Below are 18,171 nucleotides of genomic sequence, written 5' to 3'. Positions count from 1 at the left end.
ACACACACACACTGGACACACACACACTGGACACACACAGACTGGAAACACACACACTGGACACACACACACTGGACTCACAGACACACACTGGACACACACACACACTCACAATAGACACACACACACTGGACAAACACATTGGACACACACACACATTGGACACACACACACACACACACACACACACACTGGACACACACACACTGGACACACACACACTGCACACACACAGGACAAACACAGACTGGACACACACATACTGGACACACACACACTGGACACACACAGACTGGACACACACACACTGGACTCACACACACACTGGACACACACACACTGGACACACAGACTGGACACACACACACACACATTGGACACACACAGACTGGACACACACACACACACTGGACTCACAGACACTGGACTCACACACACTGGACAAACACACACACAGGACACACACACACACACATTGGACACACACACACACTGGACACACACACACACACACACATTGGACACACACACACACATTGGACACACACACACACACTGGACAAACACACACACACACTGAACAAACACACACTGGACACACAAACCTGCTGGACACACACACACACTGGACACACACACACACACACACACACACACACACACACACACACACTGGACTCACACACACACTGGACTCACACACACTGGACACACAAACCTGCTGGACACACACACACACTGGACACACACACACACACACACACACACACACACACACACACTGGACACACACACACACTACACACAGACTGGACACACACACACACACTGGACACACACACTACACACAGACTGGACACACACACACACTGGACACACACACACACACACACACTGGACACACACACACACACACACACTGGACACACACACACACAGACTGAAGACACACACACACACTGGACACACCACAGACTGGACACACACACACTGGACAAACACACACACACACACACACACACACACACACACACACACACACACACACACACACACACACTGGACAAACACACATACACACTGGACAAACACACACACACACACACACACACCCACTGGACAAACACACATACACACTGGACAAACACACACTGGACACATACACACAAACACACACACAGACACACACACTGGACACACACACTACACACAGACTGGACACACACACACACTGGACACACACACACACACACACACACTGGACACACACACACACACACACACACTGGACACACACACACAGACTGAAGACACACACACACAGACTGGACACACACACACTGGACAAACACACACGCGCACACACACACACACACACACACACACACACACACACACACACACACACACTGGACAAACACACATACACACTGGACAAACACACACACACACACACACACTGGACAAACACACACTGGACACATACACACACTGGACAAACACACACACACACAGACACACACTGGACAAACACACACACACACACTGGACAAACACACACACACACACACACTGGACACACACACACACACACACACTGGACTCACAGACACAGACTGGCCACACACTGGACACACAGACACTGGACACACACACACACACACTGGACTCACACACACACACACACACACACACACACACACACACACACACACACACACACACACACACACACACACACACACACACTGGATACACACACACACACACTGGACACACACACACTCACATTGGACTCACACACACACACACTTACTGGACTCACACACACACACACACACATACACACTGGACAAACACACTGGACAAACAGACACACACACTGAACAAACACACACACACACACACACACACCTGCTGGACACACACATACTGGACACACACATACACACACACTGGACACACACATACACACACACTGGACACACACATACACACACACTGGACACACACACACACTGGACTCACACACACACACTGGACTCACACACACACACTGGACACTCACACACACACTGGACACACACACACACACACTGGACACTCACACACACACTGGACACACACACACACACACTGGACAAACAAACACACACTGGACAAACAAACACACACACACACTGGACACATACAAACACAGTGGACACACACACACACACACATGCGTGTCTTCCTATAATTGTGACAATAACACTGTTAAAATATCAGTGTGATCATTTGTTGTCTTTTATGTTGAATAACAAATTGTATAATTATATATGGACATACGCTCCATAGTTGTACAAGTATACAAGGATATATTGTACTTTTCATAATAAAACATACTTGAAACAAGAAAAGCATGTTAATTGTGAAAACAGTTTGGTTATTGATGTTACATTTCCTCTGTCAGGTTGACGTTAACCTGCGACTGGTTGAAACATGAAACTAATATGAAATGAAGTACAAAACAATTAAATATGTGGAATTGAATTAAACAAATTGTACAACAGAGTGTTGTGATGCAGGGTTACTATAGTAACAGAGTGTTGTGATGCAGGGTCACTATAGCAACAGAGTTCTCTCTCTCTCTCTGCTGTTCTCTCTTTTCTCTCCTCTCTCTGCCTTCTCTCTGCTCTCTCTTCTCTCTCAGCCTGCTCTCTCTCTGTTCTCTGCTCTCTCTCTGTTCTCTGCTCTCTCTCTGTTCTCTGCTCTCTCTCTGTTCTCTGCTCTCTCTCTGTTCTCTGCTCTCTCTCTTTTCTCTGCTCTCTCTACTCTTTCTCTGCTCTCTCTCTTCTCTCTGCTCTCTCCCTCTGCTCTCTCTGCTCTATCTCTCTTTTCTCTGCCCTCTGCTCTCTCTTCTCTCTCTCTGCTCTCTGCTCGCTCTGCTGTTCTCTCTTTTCTCTGCTCTCTCTCTGCTCTCTCTCTCTGCTCGCTCTGCTCTCTGTTCTCTGCTCTCTCTCTCTGCCCTCTTCTCTCTGCCTTCTCTGCTCTCTCTCTGCTCTCTCACTCTTTGCTTTCTCAGCCTGCTCTCTGCTCTCTCTCTCCCTCTGCTCTCTCTCTCACTCTGCCCTCTCCCCTCTCTCTCTGCTCTCTCTGCTCTCTCTCTCTTTGCTTTCTCAGCCTGCTCTCTGCTCCCTCTGCTCTCTCTCTCACTCTGCCCTCTCCCCTCTCTCTCTGCTCTCTCTCTATGCTCTCTCTGTGCTCTGCTCGCTCAGCTCTCTCTGCCTTCTGCTCTCTCTCTGCTATCTCAGTCTCTGCTCTCTCTCTGCTCTCGCTCTCTCTGCTCTCTCAGCACTCTCTGCTCTCTCTCCCTCTGCTCTTTTTGCTCTGCTCTCTCTGCCCTCTCTCTGCTCTCTCTTTGCTTTCTCAGCCTGCTCTCTGCTCTCTCTCTGGTGTCTGCTCTCTCTCTCCTCTGCCCTCTCCTCTCTGCTCTCTCTCTTTTCTCTCTCAGCCTTCTCTCTGTCTCTGCTCTCTCTCTCTCTGATCTCTGCTCTCTCTCTTTGCCCTCTGCTCTCTCTCTCTCTCTTTGCTTTCTCAGCCTGCTTTCTGCTCTTTCAGCCTGCTCTCTGCTCTCTCTGCTCTCTCTCTGCTCTCTCAGCCTGCTCTCTGCTCGCTCTCTCTCTGCTATCTCTCTCCCTCTGCTCTCTCTCTCTCACTCTGCTCTCTCTCTCTGCACTCTCAGCCTACTCTCTGCTCTTTTTCTGCTCTCTTCCCTCTCTCTCACTCTCTGCTTTCTCTCTCTCTGCTCTCTCTGCCCTCTCTGCTCTATCTCCCTCTGCTCTATCTCTCTGCTCCCTCTCTGCTCCCTCTCTGCTCTCTCTCTGCTCTCTCTGCTCTCTCACTCTCTTTGCTTTCTCAGCCTGCTCTCTTCTCTCTCTCTGGTCTCTGCTCTCTCTCTCACTCTGCCCTCTCCTCTCTCTCTTTGCTCTCTCAGCCTACTCTCTGCTCTGTCTCTGCTCTCTCTCTCTATGCTCTGCTCGCTCAGCTCTCTCTGCTCTCAGCTCTCTCCCTCTGCTCTCTCTGCTCTCTCTCTCTCACCCTGCTCTCTCTCCCTCTCTTTTCTCTACTCTTCTTTCTCTGCTCTCTCTCTTCTCTTTGAGCTCTGCTCTCTCTGTTCTCTGCTCTGCTGCGCTCTCTCTTTTCTCTGCTCTCTCTGATCTCTCTCTTTCTGTTGTCTCTCTGCTCTCTCAGCCTGCTCTCCGGTCTCTCCCTCTCTCTCTAATGCTCTCTAATGCTCTCTGCTCTCTCAGCCTGCTCTCTCTCTGCTCTCACCCTCTCTTCTCTATTTTCTCTGCTCTCTGCTTTCTCTTTTCCCTGCTCTCTGCTCTCTCTGCTCTCCTCTCTTCTCTCTCAGCCTGCTCTCTGCCTCTTTCTGCTCTCTTCTCTCTGCTGTCTGCTCTCTCGGCTCTCTCTCTGTGGTCTGCTCTCTTCTCTCTCTCCCACACTTTTTTTTATCTTAACTGGGGTGCAGTTTGGACAATCACCACTTGATGTCAGTGTTAAACCAGAAGTGATGAAAACAACATCACTGCAGAGAGAGAGAGAGTCTAATATACTGATATACAGGGCATTCAGAAAGTATTCAGACCCCTTGACTTTTTACACATTTTGTCACGTTACAGCCTTATTCTAAAATGGATTACATTGTTTTTCCCCCTCATCAATCTACACACAATAACCCAGAATTACAAAGCAAAAACTGTTTATTTTATGTGTGCACATATTTATTTAAAAACTTAGATATCACATTTACATAAGTATTCAGACCCTTTACTCAGTACTTTGTTGAAACACCTTTGGCAGCGATTACAGCCTTGAGTCTTCTTGGGTATGACGCTACAAGCTTGGCACACCTGTATTTGGGGAGTTTCTCCCATTCTCCTCTGCAGATCCTCTCAAGCTCTGTCAGGTTGGATGGGGAGCGTAGCTGTACAGCTATTTTCATGTCTCTCCAGAGATGTTAGATCGGGTTCAAGTCCGGGCTTAGGATCATTGTCCTGTTGTCCAGTCTGTGTATACTATACTGGGAGGGTAGAGAGTCAGAACTGATAGAGGATCTGGAGCCCTGAGGGGGAGAGAGAGAGGGAGGGGAGAGAGTCAGAACAGAGGGAAAGAGAAGGAGGGGAGAGAGTCAGAACAGAGGGAAAGAGAGAGAGGAAGGGTAGAGAGTCAGAACAGAGGGAAAGAGAGAGAGAGAGGGAGTCAGAACAGAGGGAAAGAGAGAGAGGGAGGGTAGAGAGTCAGAACAGAGGGAAAGAGAGAGAGAGAGGGAGGGGAGAGAGTCAGAACAGAGGGAAAGAGAGAGAGAGGGAGGGGAGAGAGTCAGAACAGAGGGAAAGAGAGAGAGGGAGGGGAGAGAGTCAGAACAGAGGGAAAGAGAGAGAGAGGGAGGGTAGAGAGTCAGAACAGAGGGAAAGAGAGAGAGGGAGGGTAGAGAGTCAGAACAGAGGGAAAGAGAGAGAGGGAGGGTAGAGAGTCAGAACAGAGGGAAAGAGAGAGAGGGAGGGGAGAGAGAGGATGTGTGGAGGTTGTTTCTCTAAAACACAGAACACTAAAGTTGGTCATGATGTTTCTCTAAAACAGAACACTAAAGTTGGTCATGATGTTTCTCTAAAACAGTAAAGACTAAAGTTGGTCATGATGTTTCTCTAAAACAGTAAAGACTAAAGTTGGTCATGATGTTTCTCTAAAACAGTAAAGACTAAAGTTGGTCATGATGTTTCTCTAAAACACAGAACACTAAAGTTGGTCATGATGTTTCTCTAAAACACAGAACACTAAAGTTGGTCATGATGTTTCTCTAAAAACACCGAACACTAAAGTTGGTCGTGATGTTTCTCTGAAACACAGAACACTAAAGTTGGTCATGATGTTTCTCTAAAACACAGAACACTAAAGTTGGTCATGATGTTTCTCTAAAACAGTAAAGACTAAAGTTGGTCATGATTTTTCTCTGAAACACAGAACACTAAAGTTGGTCATGATGTTTCTCTGAAACACAGAACACTAAAGTTGGTCATGATGTTTCTCTAAAACACAGAACACTAAAGTTGGTCATGATGTTTCTCTAAAACAGTAAAGACTAAAGTTGGTCATGATTTTTCTCTGAAACACAGAACACTAAAGTTGGTCATGATGTTTCTCTGAAACACAGAACACTAAAGTTGGTCATGATGTTTCTCTAAAACAGTAAAGACTAAAGTTGGTCATGATGTTTCTCTAAAACACAGAACACTAAAGTTGGTCATGATGTTTCTCTAAAACACAGAACACTAAAGTTGGTCATGATGTTTCTCTAAAACAGTAAAGACTAAAGTTGGTCATGATGTTTCTCTGAAACAGTAAAGACTAAAGTTGGTCATGATGTTTCTCAGAAACACAGGACACTAAAGTTGGTCATGATGTTTCTCTGAAACACAGAACACTAAAGTTGGTCATGATGTTTCTCTAAAACACAGAACACTAAAGTTGGTCATGATGTTTCTCTAAAACAGTAAACACTAAAGTTGGTCATGATGTTTCTCTAAAACAATAAACACTAAAGTTGGTCATGATGTTTCTCTGAAACAATAAACACTAAAGTTGGTCATGATGTTTCTCTGAAACACAGAACACTAAAGTTGGTCATGATGTTTCTCTAAAACACAGAACACTAAAGTTGGTCATGATGTTTCTCTAAAACAGTAAACACTAAAGTTGGTCATGATGTTTCTCTAAAACAATAAACACTAAAGTTGGTCATGATGTTTCTCTAAAACACAGAACACTAAAGCTGGTCATGATGTTTCTCTAAAACAGTAAAGACTAAAGTTGGTCATGATGTTTCTCTAAAACACAGAACACTAAAGTTGGTCATGATGTTTCTCTAAAACACAGAACACTAAAGTTGGTCATGATGTTTCTCTAAAACACAGAACACTAAAGTTGGTCATGATGTTTCTCTAAAACAGAACACTAAAGTTGGTCATGATGTTTCTCTAAAACAGTAAAGACTAAAGTTGGTCATGATGTTTCTCTAAAACAGTAAAGACTAAAGTTGGTCATGATGTTTCTCTAAAACAGTAAAGACTAAAGTTGGTCATGATGTTTCTCTAAAACACAGAACACTAAAGTTGGTCATGATGTTTCTCTAAAACACAGAACACTAAAGTTGGTCATGATGTTTCTCTAAAAACACCGAACACTAAAGTTGGTCGTGATGTTTCTCTGAAACACAGAACACTAAAGTTGGTCATGATGTTTCTCTAAAACACAGAACACTAAAGTTGGTCATGATGTTTCTCTAAAACAGTAAAGACTAAAGTTGGTCATGATTTTTCTCTGAAACACAGAACACTAAAGTTGGTCATGATGTTTCTCTGAAACACAGAACACTAAAGTTGGTCATGATGTTTCTCTAAAACACAGAACACTAAAGTTGGTCATGATGTTTCTCTAAAACAGTAAAGACTAAAGTTGGTCATGATTTTTCTCTGAAACACAGAACACTAAAGTTGGTCATGATGTTTCTCTGAAACACAGAACACTAAAGTTGGTCATGATGTTTCTCTAAAACAGTAAAGACTAAAGTTGGTCATGATGTTTCTCTAAAACACAGAACACTAAAGTTGGTCATGATGTTTCTCTAAAACACAGAACACTAAAGTTGGTCATGATGTTTCTCTAAAACAGTAAAGACTAAAGTTGGTCATGATGTTTCTCTGAAACAGTAAAGACTAAAGTTGGTCATGATGTTTCTCAGAAACACAGGACACTAAAGTTGGTCATGATGTTTCTCTGAAACACAGAACACTAAAGTTGGTCATGATGTTTCTCTAAAACACAGAACACTAAAGTTGGTCATGATGTTTCTCTAAAACAGTAAACACTAAAGTTGGTCATGATGTTTCTCTAAAACAATAAACACTAAAGTTGGTCATGATGTTTCTCTGAAACAATAAACACTAAAGTTGGTCATGATGTTTCTCTGAAACACAGAACACTAAAGTTGGTCATGATGTTTCTCTAAAACACAGAACACTAAAGTTGGTCATGATGTTTCTCTAAAACAGTAAACACTAAAGTTGGTCATGATGTTTCTCTAAAACAATAAACACTAAAGTTGGTCATGATGTTTCTCTAAAACACAGAACACTAAAGCTGGTCATGATGTTTCTCTAAAACAGTAAAGACTAAAGTTGGTCATGATGTTTCTCTAAAACACAGAACACTAAAGTTGGTCATGATGTTTCTCTAAAACACAGAACACTAAAGTTGGTCATGATGTTTCTCTAAAACACAGAACACTAAAGTTGGTCATGATGTTTCTCTAAAACACAGAACACTAAAGCTGGTCATGATGTTTCTCTAAAACAGTAAAGACTAAAGTTGGTCATGATGTTTCTCTAAAACACAGAACACTAAAGTTGGTCATGATGTTTCTCTAAAACACAGAACACTAAAGTTGGTCATGATGTTTCTCTAAAACAGTAAAGGCTAAAGTTGGTCATGATGTTTCTCTGAATCACAGAACACTAAAGTTGGTCATGATGTTTCTCTAAAACAGTAAACACTAAAGTTGGTCATGATGTTTCTCTAAAATAGTAAAGACTAAAGTTGGGTATGATGTTTCTCTAAAACACAGAACACTAAAGTTGGTCATGATGTTTCTCTAAAACACAGAACACTAAAGTTTGTCATAAGCAGAGGTCTAGCAGTGCCAACGTGCAGTTGTATATTTCAACAAGCTGTTCCTGTGTCACATACCGAAGAGCCGATACTCTTTGCAGATGTTCTCTTTGCACAAAGGATGCTAAACAATGGAGAGTTGGACAGTATCCAGTCTATAGGAGGTACTCATGACAAGGCCCGGGCCCTGATTGACACTGCCAGAAGTAAGGGAGGTATTACTAGTAATAGCTTGATGGCAACATGGGAAAATTACCCTGGATCATCCTCAGTAGGTAATGGTAATGTTATGTCACCTAAGGAAATAGTCTCCATTTTTTGGGACAATATAACCCGTGATGATATTGAGAAGATGAAGTTTGTTATGAGCGAGATAGAGATCACGCATCGACACCACATCAGTGCTCTGGACCTGCAATATGTGACAGATAGAACCGGGTTGGCAGATGTTATGGCATTGCATTACGGAGCTGCAGCATGGGCAGGGTTGAACACCCTGCTCAAGAAAATCGGTCGCAATGACCTGGTGAAGCGAGTCAAAGACAGTGACTGTACTCACACCTCAAGTCAGCTACAACCTGTGGCCTTCGCTAGACGCGGCAAGGTTATCAATAAACATCAAGGTGACAGAGAAGGTGTTGAATATACTTTGCGACCTTGACAGAGGACAGTTGAAAAGATTCATATGGACATTGAAACTACCAAGCAGCACGGCGGAGCTTATCAGAAACGCAACTGACCTTGCAAAAGTGCTGAAGGAACATGTTCAACATGACCAGTTACCTGGATACCATTTACAAAACACTGAGGGAAATGAACCAAAACAGCCTGGCAGACCAGTTGAAAACGTACATATCCTCAGTCCCTAGGATATGTAGTCAATGATGAACTGGTTTTACTACACTGAACAGTATTAGGTCTATAAATGTGCCATTGCAACATGTCTCTATAGCTGATATGTTCCACTGCTTTGTTTTTGTGATAAACTGGTCAATAAACCTGAGTGACAACAATGTATACTGTGCATGTCTCTACACACACAAACGGGCTAAGTAGAGTACAACTTTCATTATAGTGAAGTACAGCCTTTTTGTAATTACACTTTGTACCAGTAACAACATCCAAATATTTTACCTGCCAACAAATAAATGATGTTATTCCTGGTTGTTTCAGTTACTCAGTGGCAGTAGTAGGATTATGGTGTTATTCCTGGTTGTTTCAGTGACTCAGTGGCATGGATTATGGCGTAATTACTGCACTTACCTGATATCTTGATACTGTTTTAGTAGACCTGTGACCATTTATTTGTAGAGTCATCATTATCACTTACCATCATTTAAATGTCTAACCGGTAGACACTTTCCCATGCAGGTCGCCTTTATCTGTTCACATCACAAATGAGCTGGATGAACAAACATGCCTTATAGATAAGGTTACCTTGTTTACACCAGATCGTGTTTGGGTGGCACGGCAACAGGTCCAAAGTCAATCAGCTACTAACAGCTCCCACCTTAGACTCCCAAACAGAAAAGCTTGTTATTCTGTAGTTGACATAGCTAATAGAATGACCTATCTGGTGTGGATGTTTGCTCACCATGGAGATAGCAGTAGCTGGGTGAATCATTCACACTTGGACAGTCTGAGCTTCATTGACATAACAGCTGAACCCCCCCGGCGTTGGATGTTCCGAGCTCCATATACATAACAGTGGTTGGACGATCTACCTTGGTGTTGGAGCCCCATATACATAACAGTGGTTGGACGATCTACCTTGGTGTTGGGGCTCCATATACATAACAGTGGTTGGACGATCTACCTTGCTCTGGGTGTTGGAGCCCCATGGAGATAACATTAGTTGGGTGAGTCATCTGTACTTGGAAAGTGTGAGTTTCATCTGCATAACAGCGGTTGGAAGACCCAGCTGCGGCCGGAGGTGTCAGCTCTGATTGGATTGTATGAGCAATGTTAGATGAACAGGGGGTGGAAGACCCAGCTGCGGCCGGAGGTGTCAGCTCTGATTGGATTGTATGAGCGATGTTAGATGAACAGCGGTTGGGCGACTCAGGAGTTATTGGACGATTCGAGGTTATGTGCATAACATCGGAATGGACAATTCAGCAGTGGTTGGACGTATCGGAAGCCCGTAGAAACAGCAGTGGTTGGATACACAACCCACAGTGAGACATTGAAACTAGGTCACCTCAGGTTGACACCTAAGCAGTGAAACAGGATACATATAGTCTACCTGATGACACATTGTGGTGATTACTTCAAACGGCCTTGAAGCTTTTAGGAGGAGCCTCAGCTACATATATAAGATTAGTTACACAGACAGTGGAAAATTCAGTGTATATTTGCAGCTGAAACATGGACATGGTCCAGTGCTAGTGTGAAGTACTTTACAAAACAACAAGAATTAGAAAGAAAAGATAGAATGTCACATGACGTTTATTCAACATACAATAACAGAGGCGAATGGTACTACCAGCATCCCAATATGGGCCTAAGAGTTGAGGAATATACACAGTTGAGGGAATCTACACCCTCTCCCTTGGGCAACATACAGCAGAGAAGGTGGCATGAAAGAGCCTCTAATGACAGGCTGTATGACACAGAGGACCACAACACATATCAACACGACCTTCTGGTTCCACACAATGTACCTGTGTACCCTAGACACCCCCAACCCTTTGACTTAAGATGTAGGTCTGACAAAAACAGGTTACAACAAGGTAGTCATGTCATAGGACTGTCACCGAAGACCAAGGGTTACAATGGACCGCCAACTCGGTACAACAAACGGCCACAAAACGTTTGTCACGCTCCTACTACAGCAAAGGTGAAACGCCGTATACCTCTGGAATGGATCCCTGTGAAGGACAACCTGCCAAAACACAACGCAAGACTGGTGAGAGACACGGACATCATGACAATGTCAGGAGACGGCCCCAGCCCACCAGGGGCAGCCGTCGGTCCCATCCCCAAAGGGACAGCGTCGGGGCCCAGTCTCCCAGGGACCACAGCCGAGCTCACACCACCAGCGGCAGCAGAGACATGACCCATAGTTCTGTCAACCGTAGGCGAAGCAAAGAACCCAATACAGGCCTTAATGCTCAAAGGTTGTGTCCCGAAGTCTCCTGTAGCAGCGGCCGCAACGGTGGTCTTGGTAGCAGCGTCGCATCAGCAAAGATTGGCAGATATGAAAACAGGTTTGCTTCACAAAGCCGCAGCATGCCTAGATCGCATAGATCGCCCACTGGCCCACATCAAAAACGTGGGGATCTGGACAATATTAAGAATAGAGCGGTCGACATGTCCTACAATCAACCTGGTTCTCAGTCCAGCCTTAAGGGGAGTTACAGAAAGAGGACCTGGATGTTCAACAGGAGACCAAACAACAGTGAAGAAGTAGACAATAGCACATCAGCGGTTCTACACCATGTCACAGCTACCAATGAGGAGGTTAACCTACCTAGAGAACCCGGTGCAGATGATAGCGGAGATGAAAGCGATGACTCCAGCAGTGGAATCGGGGCTAAAGTACCTACAGAACCCGGTGCAGATGATAGCGGAGATGAAAGCGATGACTCCAGCAGTGGAATCAGGGCTAAAGTACCTACAGAACCTGGTACAGATGATAGCGGAGACGAAAGCGATGACTCCAGCAGTGGAATCGGGGCTAAAGTACCTAGAGAACCCGGTACAGATGATAGCGGAGATGAAAGCGATGACTCCAGCAGTGGAATCGGGGCTAAAGTACCTAGAGAACCCGGTACAGATGATAGCGGAGATGAAAGCAACACAAGTTCCTCCAGTGACTCTGTTCACACTAGCGATGATGACAAGGAGGACTGTCACAATTCTGTACCCAAACATGTCGCGGAAAGGGTATCCTCTCCAGTCAAACATAGTGTACCTATCAAACAAAAAAGTACCAGAGTGGCTGGAGTCCAACAAGACCCTGATACTGAACCATGTGTATCTGCTGAGCCACAGTATCAGTATACAGAGGATGCTGCCTGTTCTGGGACGGTATGCACTGTGCCTAATTCCCCCACCACAGATGACACAGAGCCTGTGTCGGCCCCAGCCGGGGCTACCTCTGCTGAGACGCAGACCCAGGAGCCAGACTCTGATGAGACTCAGGCCAATGATGTAGTGTCTGCTGAGACTGTGTGTGCAGAGACTCAGACCCCATAATCTGCTGTGACTCAGACCAAGGAGCCAGACTGATGAGACTCAGACCAAGGAGCCAGACTCTGATGAGACTCAGACCAAGGAGCCAGACTCTGATGAGACTCAGACCAAGGAGCCAGACTCTGATGAGACTCAGACCAAGGAGCCAGACTCTGATGAGACTCAGACCAAGGAGCCAGACTGATGAGACTCAGACCAAGGAGCCAGACTGATGAGACTCAGACCAAGGAGCCAGACTGATGAGACTCAGACCAAGGAGCCAGACTCTGATGAGACTCAGACCAAGGAGCCAGACTGATGAGACTCAGACCAAGGAGCCAGACTCTGATGAGACTCAGACCAAGGAGCCAGACTGATGAGACTCAGACCAAGGAGCCAGACTCTGATGAGACTCAGACCAAGGAGCCAGACTGATGAGACTCAGACCAAGGAGCCAGACTCTGATGAGACTCAGACCAAGGAGCCAGACTCTGATGAGACTCAGACCAAGGAGCCAGACTCTGATGAGACTCAGACCAAGGAGCCAGACTGATGAGACTCAGACCAAGGAGCCAGACTCTGATGAGACGCAGACCCAGGAGCCAGACTCTGATGAGACTCAGGCCAATGATGTAGTGTCTGCTGAGACTGTGTCTGCAGAGACTCAGACCCCATAATCTGCTGTGACTCAGACCAAGGAGCCAGACTGATGAGACTCAGACCAAGGAGCCAGACTCTGATGAGACTCAGACCAAGGAGCCAGACTCTGATGAGACTCAGACCAAGGAGCCAGACTCTGATGAGACTCAGACCAAGGAGCCAGACTCTGATGAGACTCAGACCAAGGAGCCAGACTGATGAGACTCAGACCAAGGAGCCAGACTGATGAGACTCAGACCAAGGAGCCAGACTGATGAGACTCAGACCAAGGAGCCAGACTCTGATGAGACTCAGACCAAGGAGCCAGACTGATGAGACTCAGACCAAGGAGCCAGACTCTGATGAGACTCAGACCAAGGAGCCAGACTGATGAGACTCAGACCAAGGAGCCAGACTCTGATGAGACTCAGACCAAGGAGCCAGACTGATGAGACTCAGACCAAGGAGCCAGACTGATGAGACTCAGACCAAGGAGCCAGACTCTGATGAGACTCAGACCAAGGAGCCAGACTCTGATGAGACTCAGACCAAGGAGCCAGACTCTGATGAGACTCAGACCAAGGAGCCAGACTCTGATGAGACTCAGACCAAGGAGCCAGACTGATGAGACTCAGACCAAGGAGCCAGACTGATGAGACTCAGACCAAGGAGCCAGACTGATGAGACTCAGACCAAGGAGCCAGACTCTGATGAGACTCAGACCAAGGAGCCAGACTGATGAGACTCAGACCAAGGAGCCAGACTCTGATGAGACTCAGACCAAGGAGCCAGACTCTGATGAGACTCAGACCAAGGAGCCAGACTCTGATGAGACTCAGACCAAGGAGCCAGACTCTGATGAGACTCAGACCAAGGAGCCAGACTCTGATGAGACTCAGACCAAGGAGCCAGACTCTGATGAGACTCAGACCAAGGAGCCAGACTGATGAGACTCAGACCATGGAGCCAGACTCTGATGAGACTCAGACCAAGGAGCCAGACTCTGATGAGACTCAGACCAAGGAGCCAGACTCTGATGAGACTCAGACCAAGGAGGTAGTGTCTGCTGTAACCAAGCCCCAGTCTACAACTGAACCATCGTTCCAACAACCTATTGGTGAAACATGTGAAATGTCTCACAATGTGCCTGAATGTAGAGTTGACCATGCAATTGTATTAGCTGCGCCTGGGTATCAAGATAGGGCTGATGAAGTTGTCTCTGCGACAGAGCACGTAAACAGGGCCGGATGTGCTACCTCAAAGGAGCTTCAGACTGCCGTGGATAGCATCACAGCCATGTCTGGGTGTGATACATCAGAGGAGGTTACTGCTGCCCTGGATAGCATCACAGCCATGTCTGGGTGTGATACATCAGAGGAGGTTACTGCTGCCCTGGATAGCATGACATGTGTCACGTAAGTGTAACTATCACACACATTGTGTTATTACTGAATAGTAATGTATTGCCTTTGGGTAGAGGGGTGACTTGTTTCTGCCTTATGTTATTACTGAATAGTAATCTATTGCCTTTGGGTAGAGGGGTGACTTGTTTCTGCCTTGTGTTACAGGGGTACCGAGAGAGCTCCGGATGATATGCTAACCGATGTGGAATATGCAAATGCCTTTCAAGAGAGTGAAGTGTCCCAAGCATCCAAGCCACATTTCAGTAGGCCACAGTGGAACGTTGACTCTTGTCCAGGTTCAATATTTTCTGCTACAACCGATCCCCTTCCCACTATGAAACCACCTTCAAGCGCCATCTGTAATGAGGTAACCCAGCTTACAGATGTGGAACTCAGCACCTTCAACGCCTGTATTGGTGACATGGCCCCTCTCGGGTACCCAGAGAACTCCATGGCTGCTCTTGAGAGGGTCTGTGGTGAATATGTCTTTCAACAACAACAGTCGGCACAGCCTCTAGAGCCCCAGCAGGTTGAGGTGCATCTGGAAACGTTTCATCAAGTGCCGCAGCAGGAGGCCCGGGTCCTACATCCCCAACAACCAGCATCTCAAGTGCCTGAAACTCCACAGCAGACTGTTGACATACAAGGGTTCAACGTGTGCAAACCCAAGCCAGTGACATCTTTACAGTCGCAAAGGACATTGTTCCCCACACCACCACAATCCGAAGCAGCTGTCACCTATGAAGAATCCGTGCCTGGTCCCAGCCGATATAACCTGTACAGCGACGGGGCTACCGTGTCGTCCATTGCGATGATAATCCCTGTGATGAAACAGATGATTTCATCACAGCGCCACGTGTAGAAAGAAGTTCAACAGAGCGGTCATATGTAACACCTACTTGATTCAGCTGAACAGGCCCATACAATGTGCTTGTGGCTGTGTATTATGCACACTGTGTTACAGTCAACAACGTGGTTGTAGCCTACACAATATGTCATCCACAAGGAGAGAGAGAGACAGAGAGAGAGAGAGAGAGAGAGAGAGACAGAGAGGGGGGGGATAGAGGAGATAGAGAGACAGAGAGCGAGAGAGTGAGAGAGAGAGAGACAGAGAGAGAGAGAGAGGGGGGGGGGATAGAGGAGAGAGAGAGAGAGAGAGACAGAGAGAGAGAGGGGGGGGGATAGAGAGAGAGAGACAGAGAGAGAGAGACAGAGAGAGAGAGAGAGAGAGAGAGATACCACTCTAAGCACCACACCCTTGCCAATTTTCCCTGCTCTGGAGAATGTAGGAGACTGGGATCTGGAACTCAACATAGATGATAAGTTCAAGACTGACAAGAAGGTCAACGTCCATGTGCAGCTGATTATGAATGAGGAGCAATCCTCTGGAGTTGACACCCTGCGAATAGGTATGTATATTTCCATGTATAGATATATCTGTCTATGTCTATGTTATACTACAATGACGAGCCCTGATCATGTAGCTGGACTGACAGTGTTCTCTTCCCGCGCAGCGTTCAACCATCTCATCACAGTGAATGACACCATGTCCTTCAAGTACTGGGTAAACGAAGCAATGCCAGAAGAGGTGGCCTGCAGATATGTCTGCATCCCTCATATACCTGGTTTCTGGGATCACGTCGTGGTGGGAACCCGGACCCTTCCCAAAACGGCGAACATGATCGGGCCCGATGACTCCTTGCCAAGATTGTTCAATGTGTCACTAGGGTCCTACAAGTTTCATTGGTGCTGTTTTGTTCTGAAGAAACAGATTATTTTAACTATGTGGTGCACTTCAATGCCCAGCAGAGGGCAGCCTAAGGTATTCACACTGGTTGACAGCACACTGAAGAACCATACCTCAAGCATAGAGTTTAGACGAATGGTATTCTATCTGTGTAGGTGGTTTACAGCTCAGTACGGGTCCCCACCAGACAGGCAGCTTAACATGGTGTTAGATTGTAAACCTAGTGAAGGTCCTACTTTGGTCCATGTCATAGCTTTGTTGGCCACCAGGATTGGGATGGAAACAGTAACACCTCACCTGGCCCAGCAACGGACCAAAGATGATAGTAATTACTGTTTCAATGGCAGGAATGCCAACAGCATGTCCACACGCCCCTCAGATGGTAATTCAGGAGGTAATTACATCGATATTGTTGAGGAGTTTAGCTCCTACCACAACAGTGGCGATGATGGTATTGGTCTCACTCACATGTCCACAACCACAGAGTGTTACAGCTTCCTTTAAAGTAGAGCAATGATGTTTGTATAGTGTTACCTCAGCCTACAAGAGTCTACATGTGGGACCGTGTGGTGACATGATGCCTAAAGGTTATTTTAGGTCTTGTTTGACAATGGGCCCTGACTGATAAAAATTAATATGGTGATGTTCTCAATGTCACGTGTTTACGATTTTATACCTTACTTTAATTGACCATATTACACCTGGGTAATGTGTATACCCTTTTGTATCAGCCAGCCTTATATATCTATTGCCTTGAAATAAAATATGTCTTGCATATACATATATCTTGGTTGTGTTTATTTGAAAGATGACAGCGACACCACATTTTGAAAGACAATTGATGTGACAGTAATTGAGAATGAACTGCCTATGATCGGGTGCACATCTATGTGGATTACTCAGTAGACACTGGTTCTGTGTTGTATTCCCAGCCTTGGTTCTACGCGGCCAGGGTCCGTTATCACCGCCAGAGGAATCAGAAGCTATTTCATTCAGCACAGGGATCTATCTGTGTACTGTCTATTTAGAACTTACAAAGGAAGGTGCTACTCGCCTCCCTATGTCAGTGATCCTGCTGGTCTTTCCATGTGATAGGGTAGTGGGGTATATGGTATCACTGTCGTGGTCGCTGTCCTCATCGTCGCTGTCGTCCTGGTAGTAGTGGTAATAACCACCACCTGGGTTTAGGTTGCTCAGGGTTGTTAGCCTGTCTCAGCCTGTTGCTACACAGACAACATAAGGCTCTAAACAGCATCCAGAACATGCTGGAGGCTCGGTTCATAAGCTACGGACTTTGTAAGTATACGAGAAAGCACGTTGGTATCGTTAACCAGACATCAAACGCTTGACAGTACAGACACCTTGGGCTATCCGATAGGACCGAGAAGGGAGATGACGAGAGCCACCGCGAGCGTGTCCAGGGAACGTATGTTCCGTTGCGAGAAGGAGCTTGCGGAAGCTGCTTTGAAAGACAGAGGGAGCTCCTACGGATTAGAT

At 45.9% G+C, this 18,171-nt stretch overlaps 2 protein-coding genes across 2 annotated transcripts; both read left to right on the top strand.

Annotated features, from left to right (window-relative positions):
* Positions 1 to 14,602: 14,602 nt before the first annotated feature.
* Positions 14,603 to 15,789, top strand: LOC129841958 (uncharacterized). Its single transcript, XM_055910324.1, has 2 exons — positions 14,603 to 14,939; positions 15,093 to 15,789. Exons 1-2 carry the CDS (start codon positions 14,656 to 14,658, stop codon positions 15,787 to 15,789), a joined length of 981 nt encoding a protein of 326 aa, XP_055766299.1. The 5' UTR covers positions 14,603 to 14,655.
* Positions 15,790 to 16,133: 344 nt separating this feature from the next.
* LOC129841931 (uncharacterized) lies at positions 16,134 to 17,391 on the top strand. Its single transcript, XM_055910303.1, has 2 exons — positions 16,134 to 16,336; positions 16,442 to 17,391. The coding sequence occupies exons 1-2, from the start codon at positions 16,294 to 16,296 to the stop codon at positions 17,176 to 17,178; spliced, it is 780 nt and encodes a 259-aa protein (XP_055766278.1). The 5' UTR covers positions 16,134 to 16,293; the 3' UTR covers positions 17,179 to 17,391.
* Positions 17,392 to 18,171: the final 780 nt, after the last annotated feature.

Source organism: Salvelinus fontinalis, unplaced genomic scaffold, assembly GCF_029448725.1.
Source record: "Salvelinus fontinalis isolate EN_2023a unplaced genomic scaffold, ASM2944872v1 scaffold_0004, whole genome shotgun sequence".
NCBI lineage: Eukaryota > Metazoa > Chordata > Actinopteri > Salmoniformes > Salmonidae > Salvelinus > Salvelinus fontinalis.
The sequence above is the reverse complement of the archived record's forward strand: the minus strand, read 5'-3'. Positions and strand labels throughout refer to the sequence as shown.

Coding starts and splice junctions, on each gene's coding strand:
- LOC129841958 (XM_055910324.1), top strand. CDS start 14,656: ATGTCTCACAATGTGCCTGAATGTAGAGTTGACCATGCAATTGTATTA. Junction 14,940..15,092: donor GATAGCATGACATGTGTCAC/GTAAGTGTAACT, acceptor CTTGTGTTACAG/GGGTACCGAGAGAGCTCCGG.
- LOC129841931 (XM_055910303.1), top strand. CDS start 16,294: ATGAATGAGGAGCAATCCTCTGGAGTTGACACCCTGCGAATAG. Junction 16,337..16,441: donor AGTTGACACCCTGCGAATAG/GTATGTATATTT, acceptor CTTCCCGCGCAG/CGTTCAACCATCTCATCACA.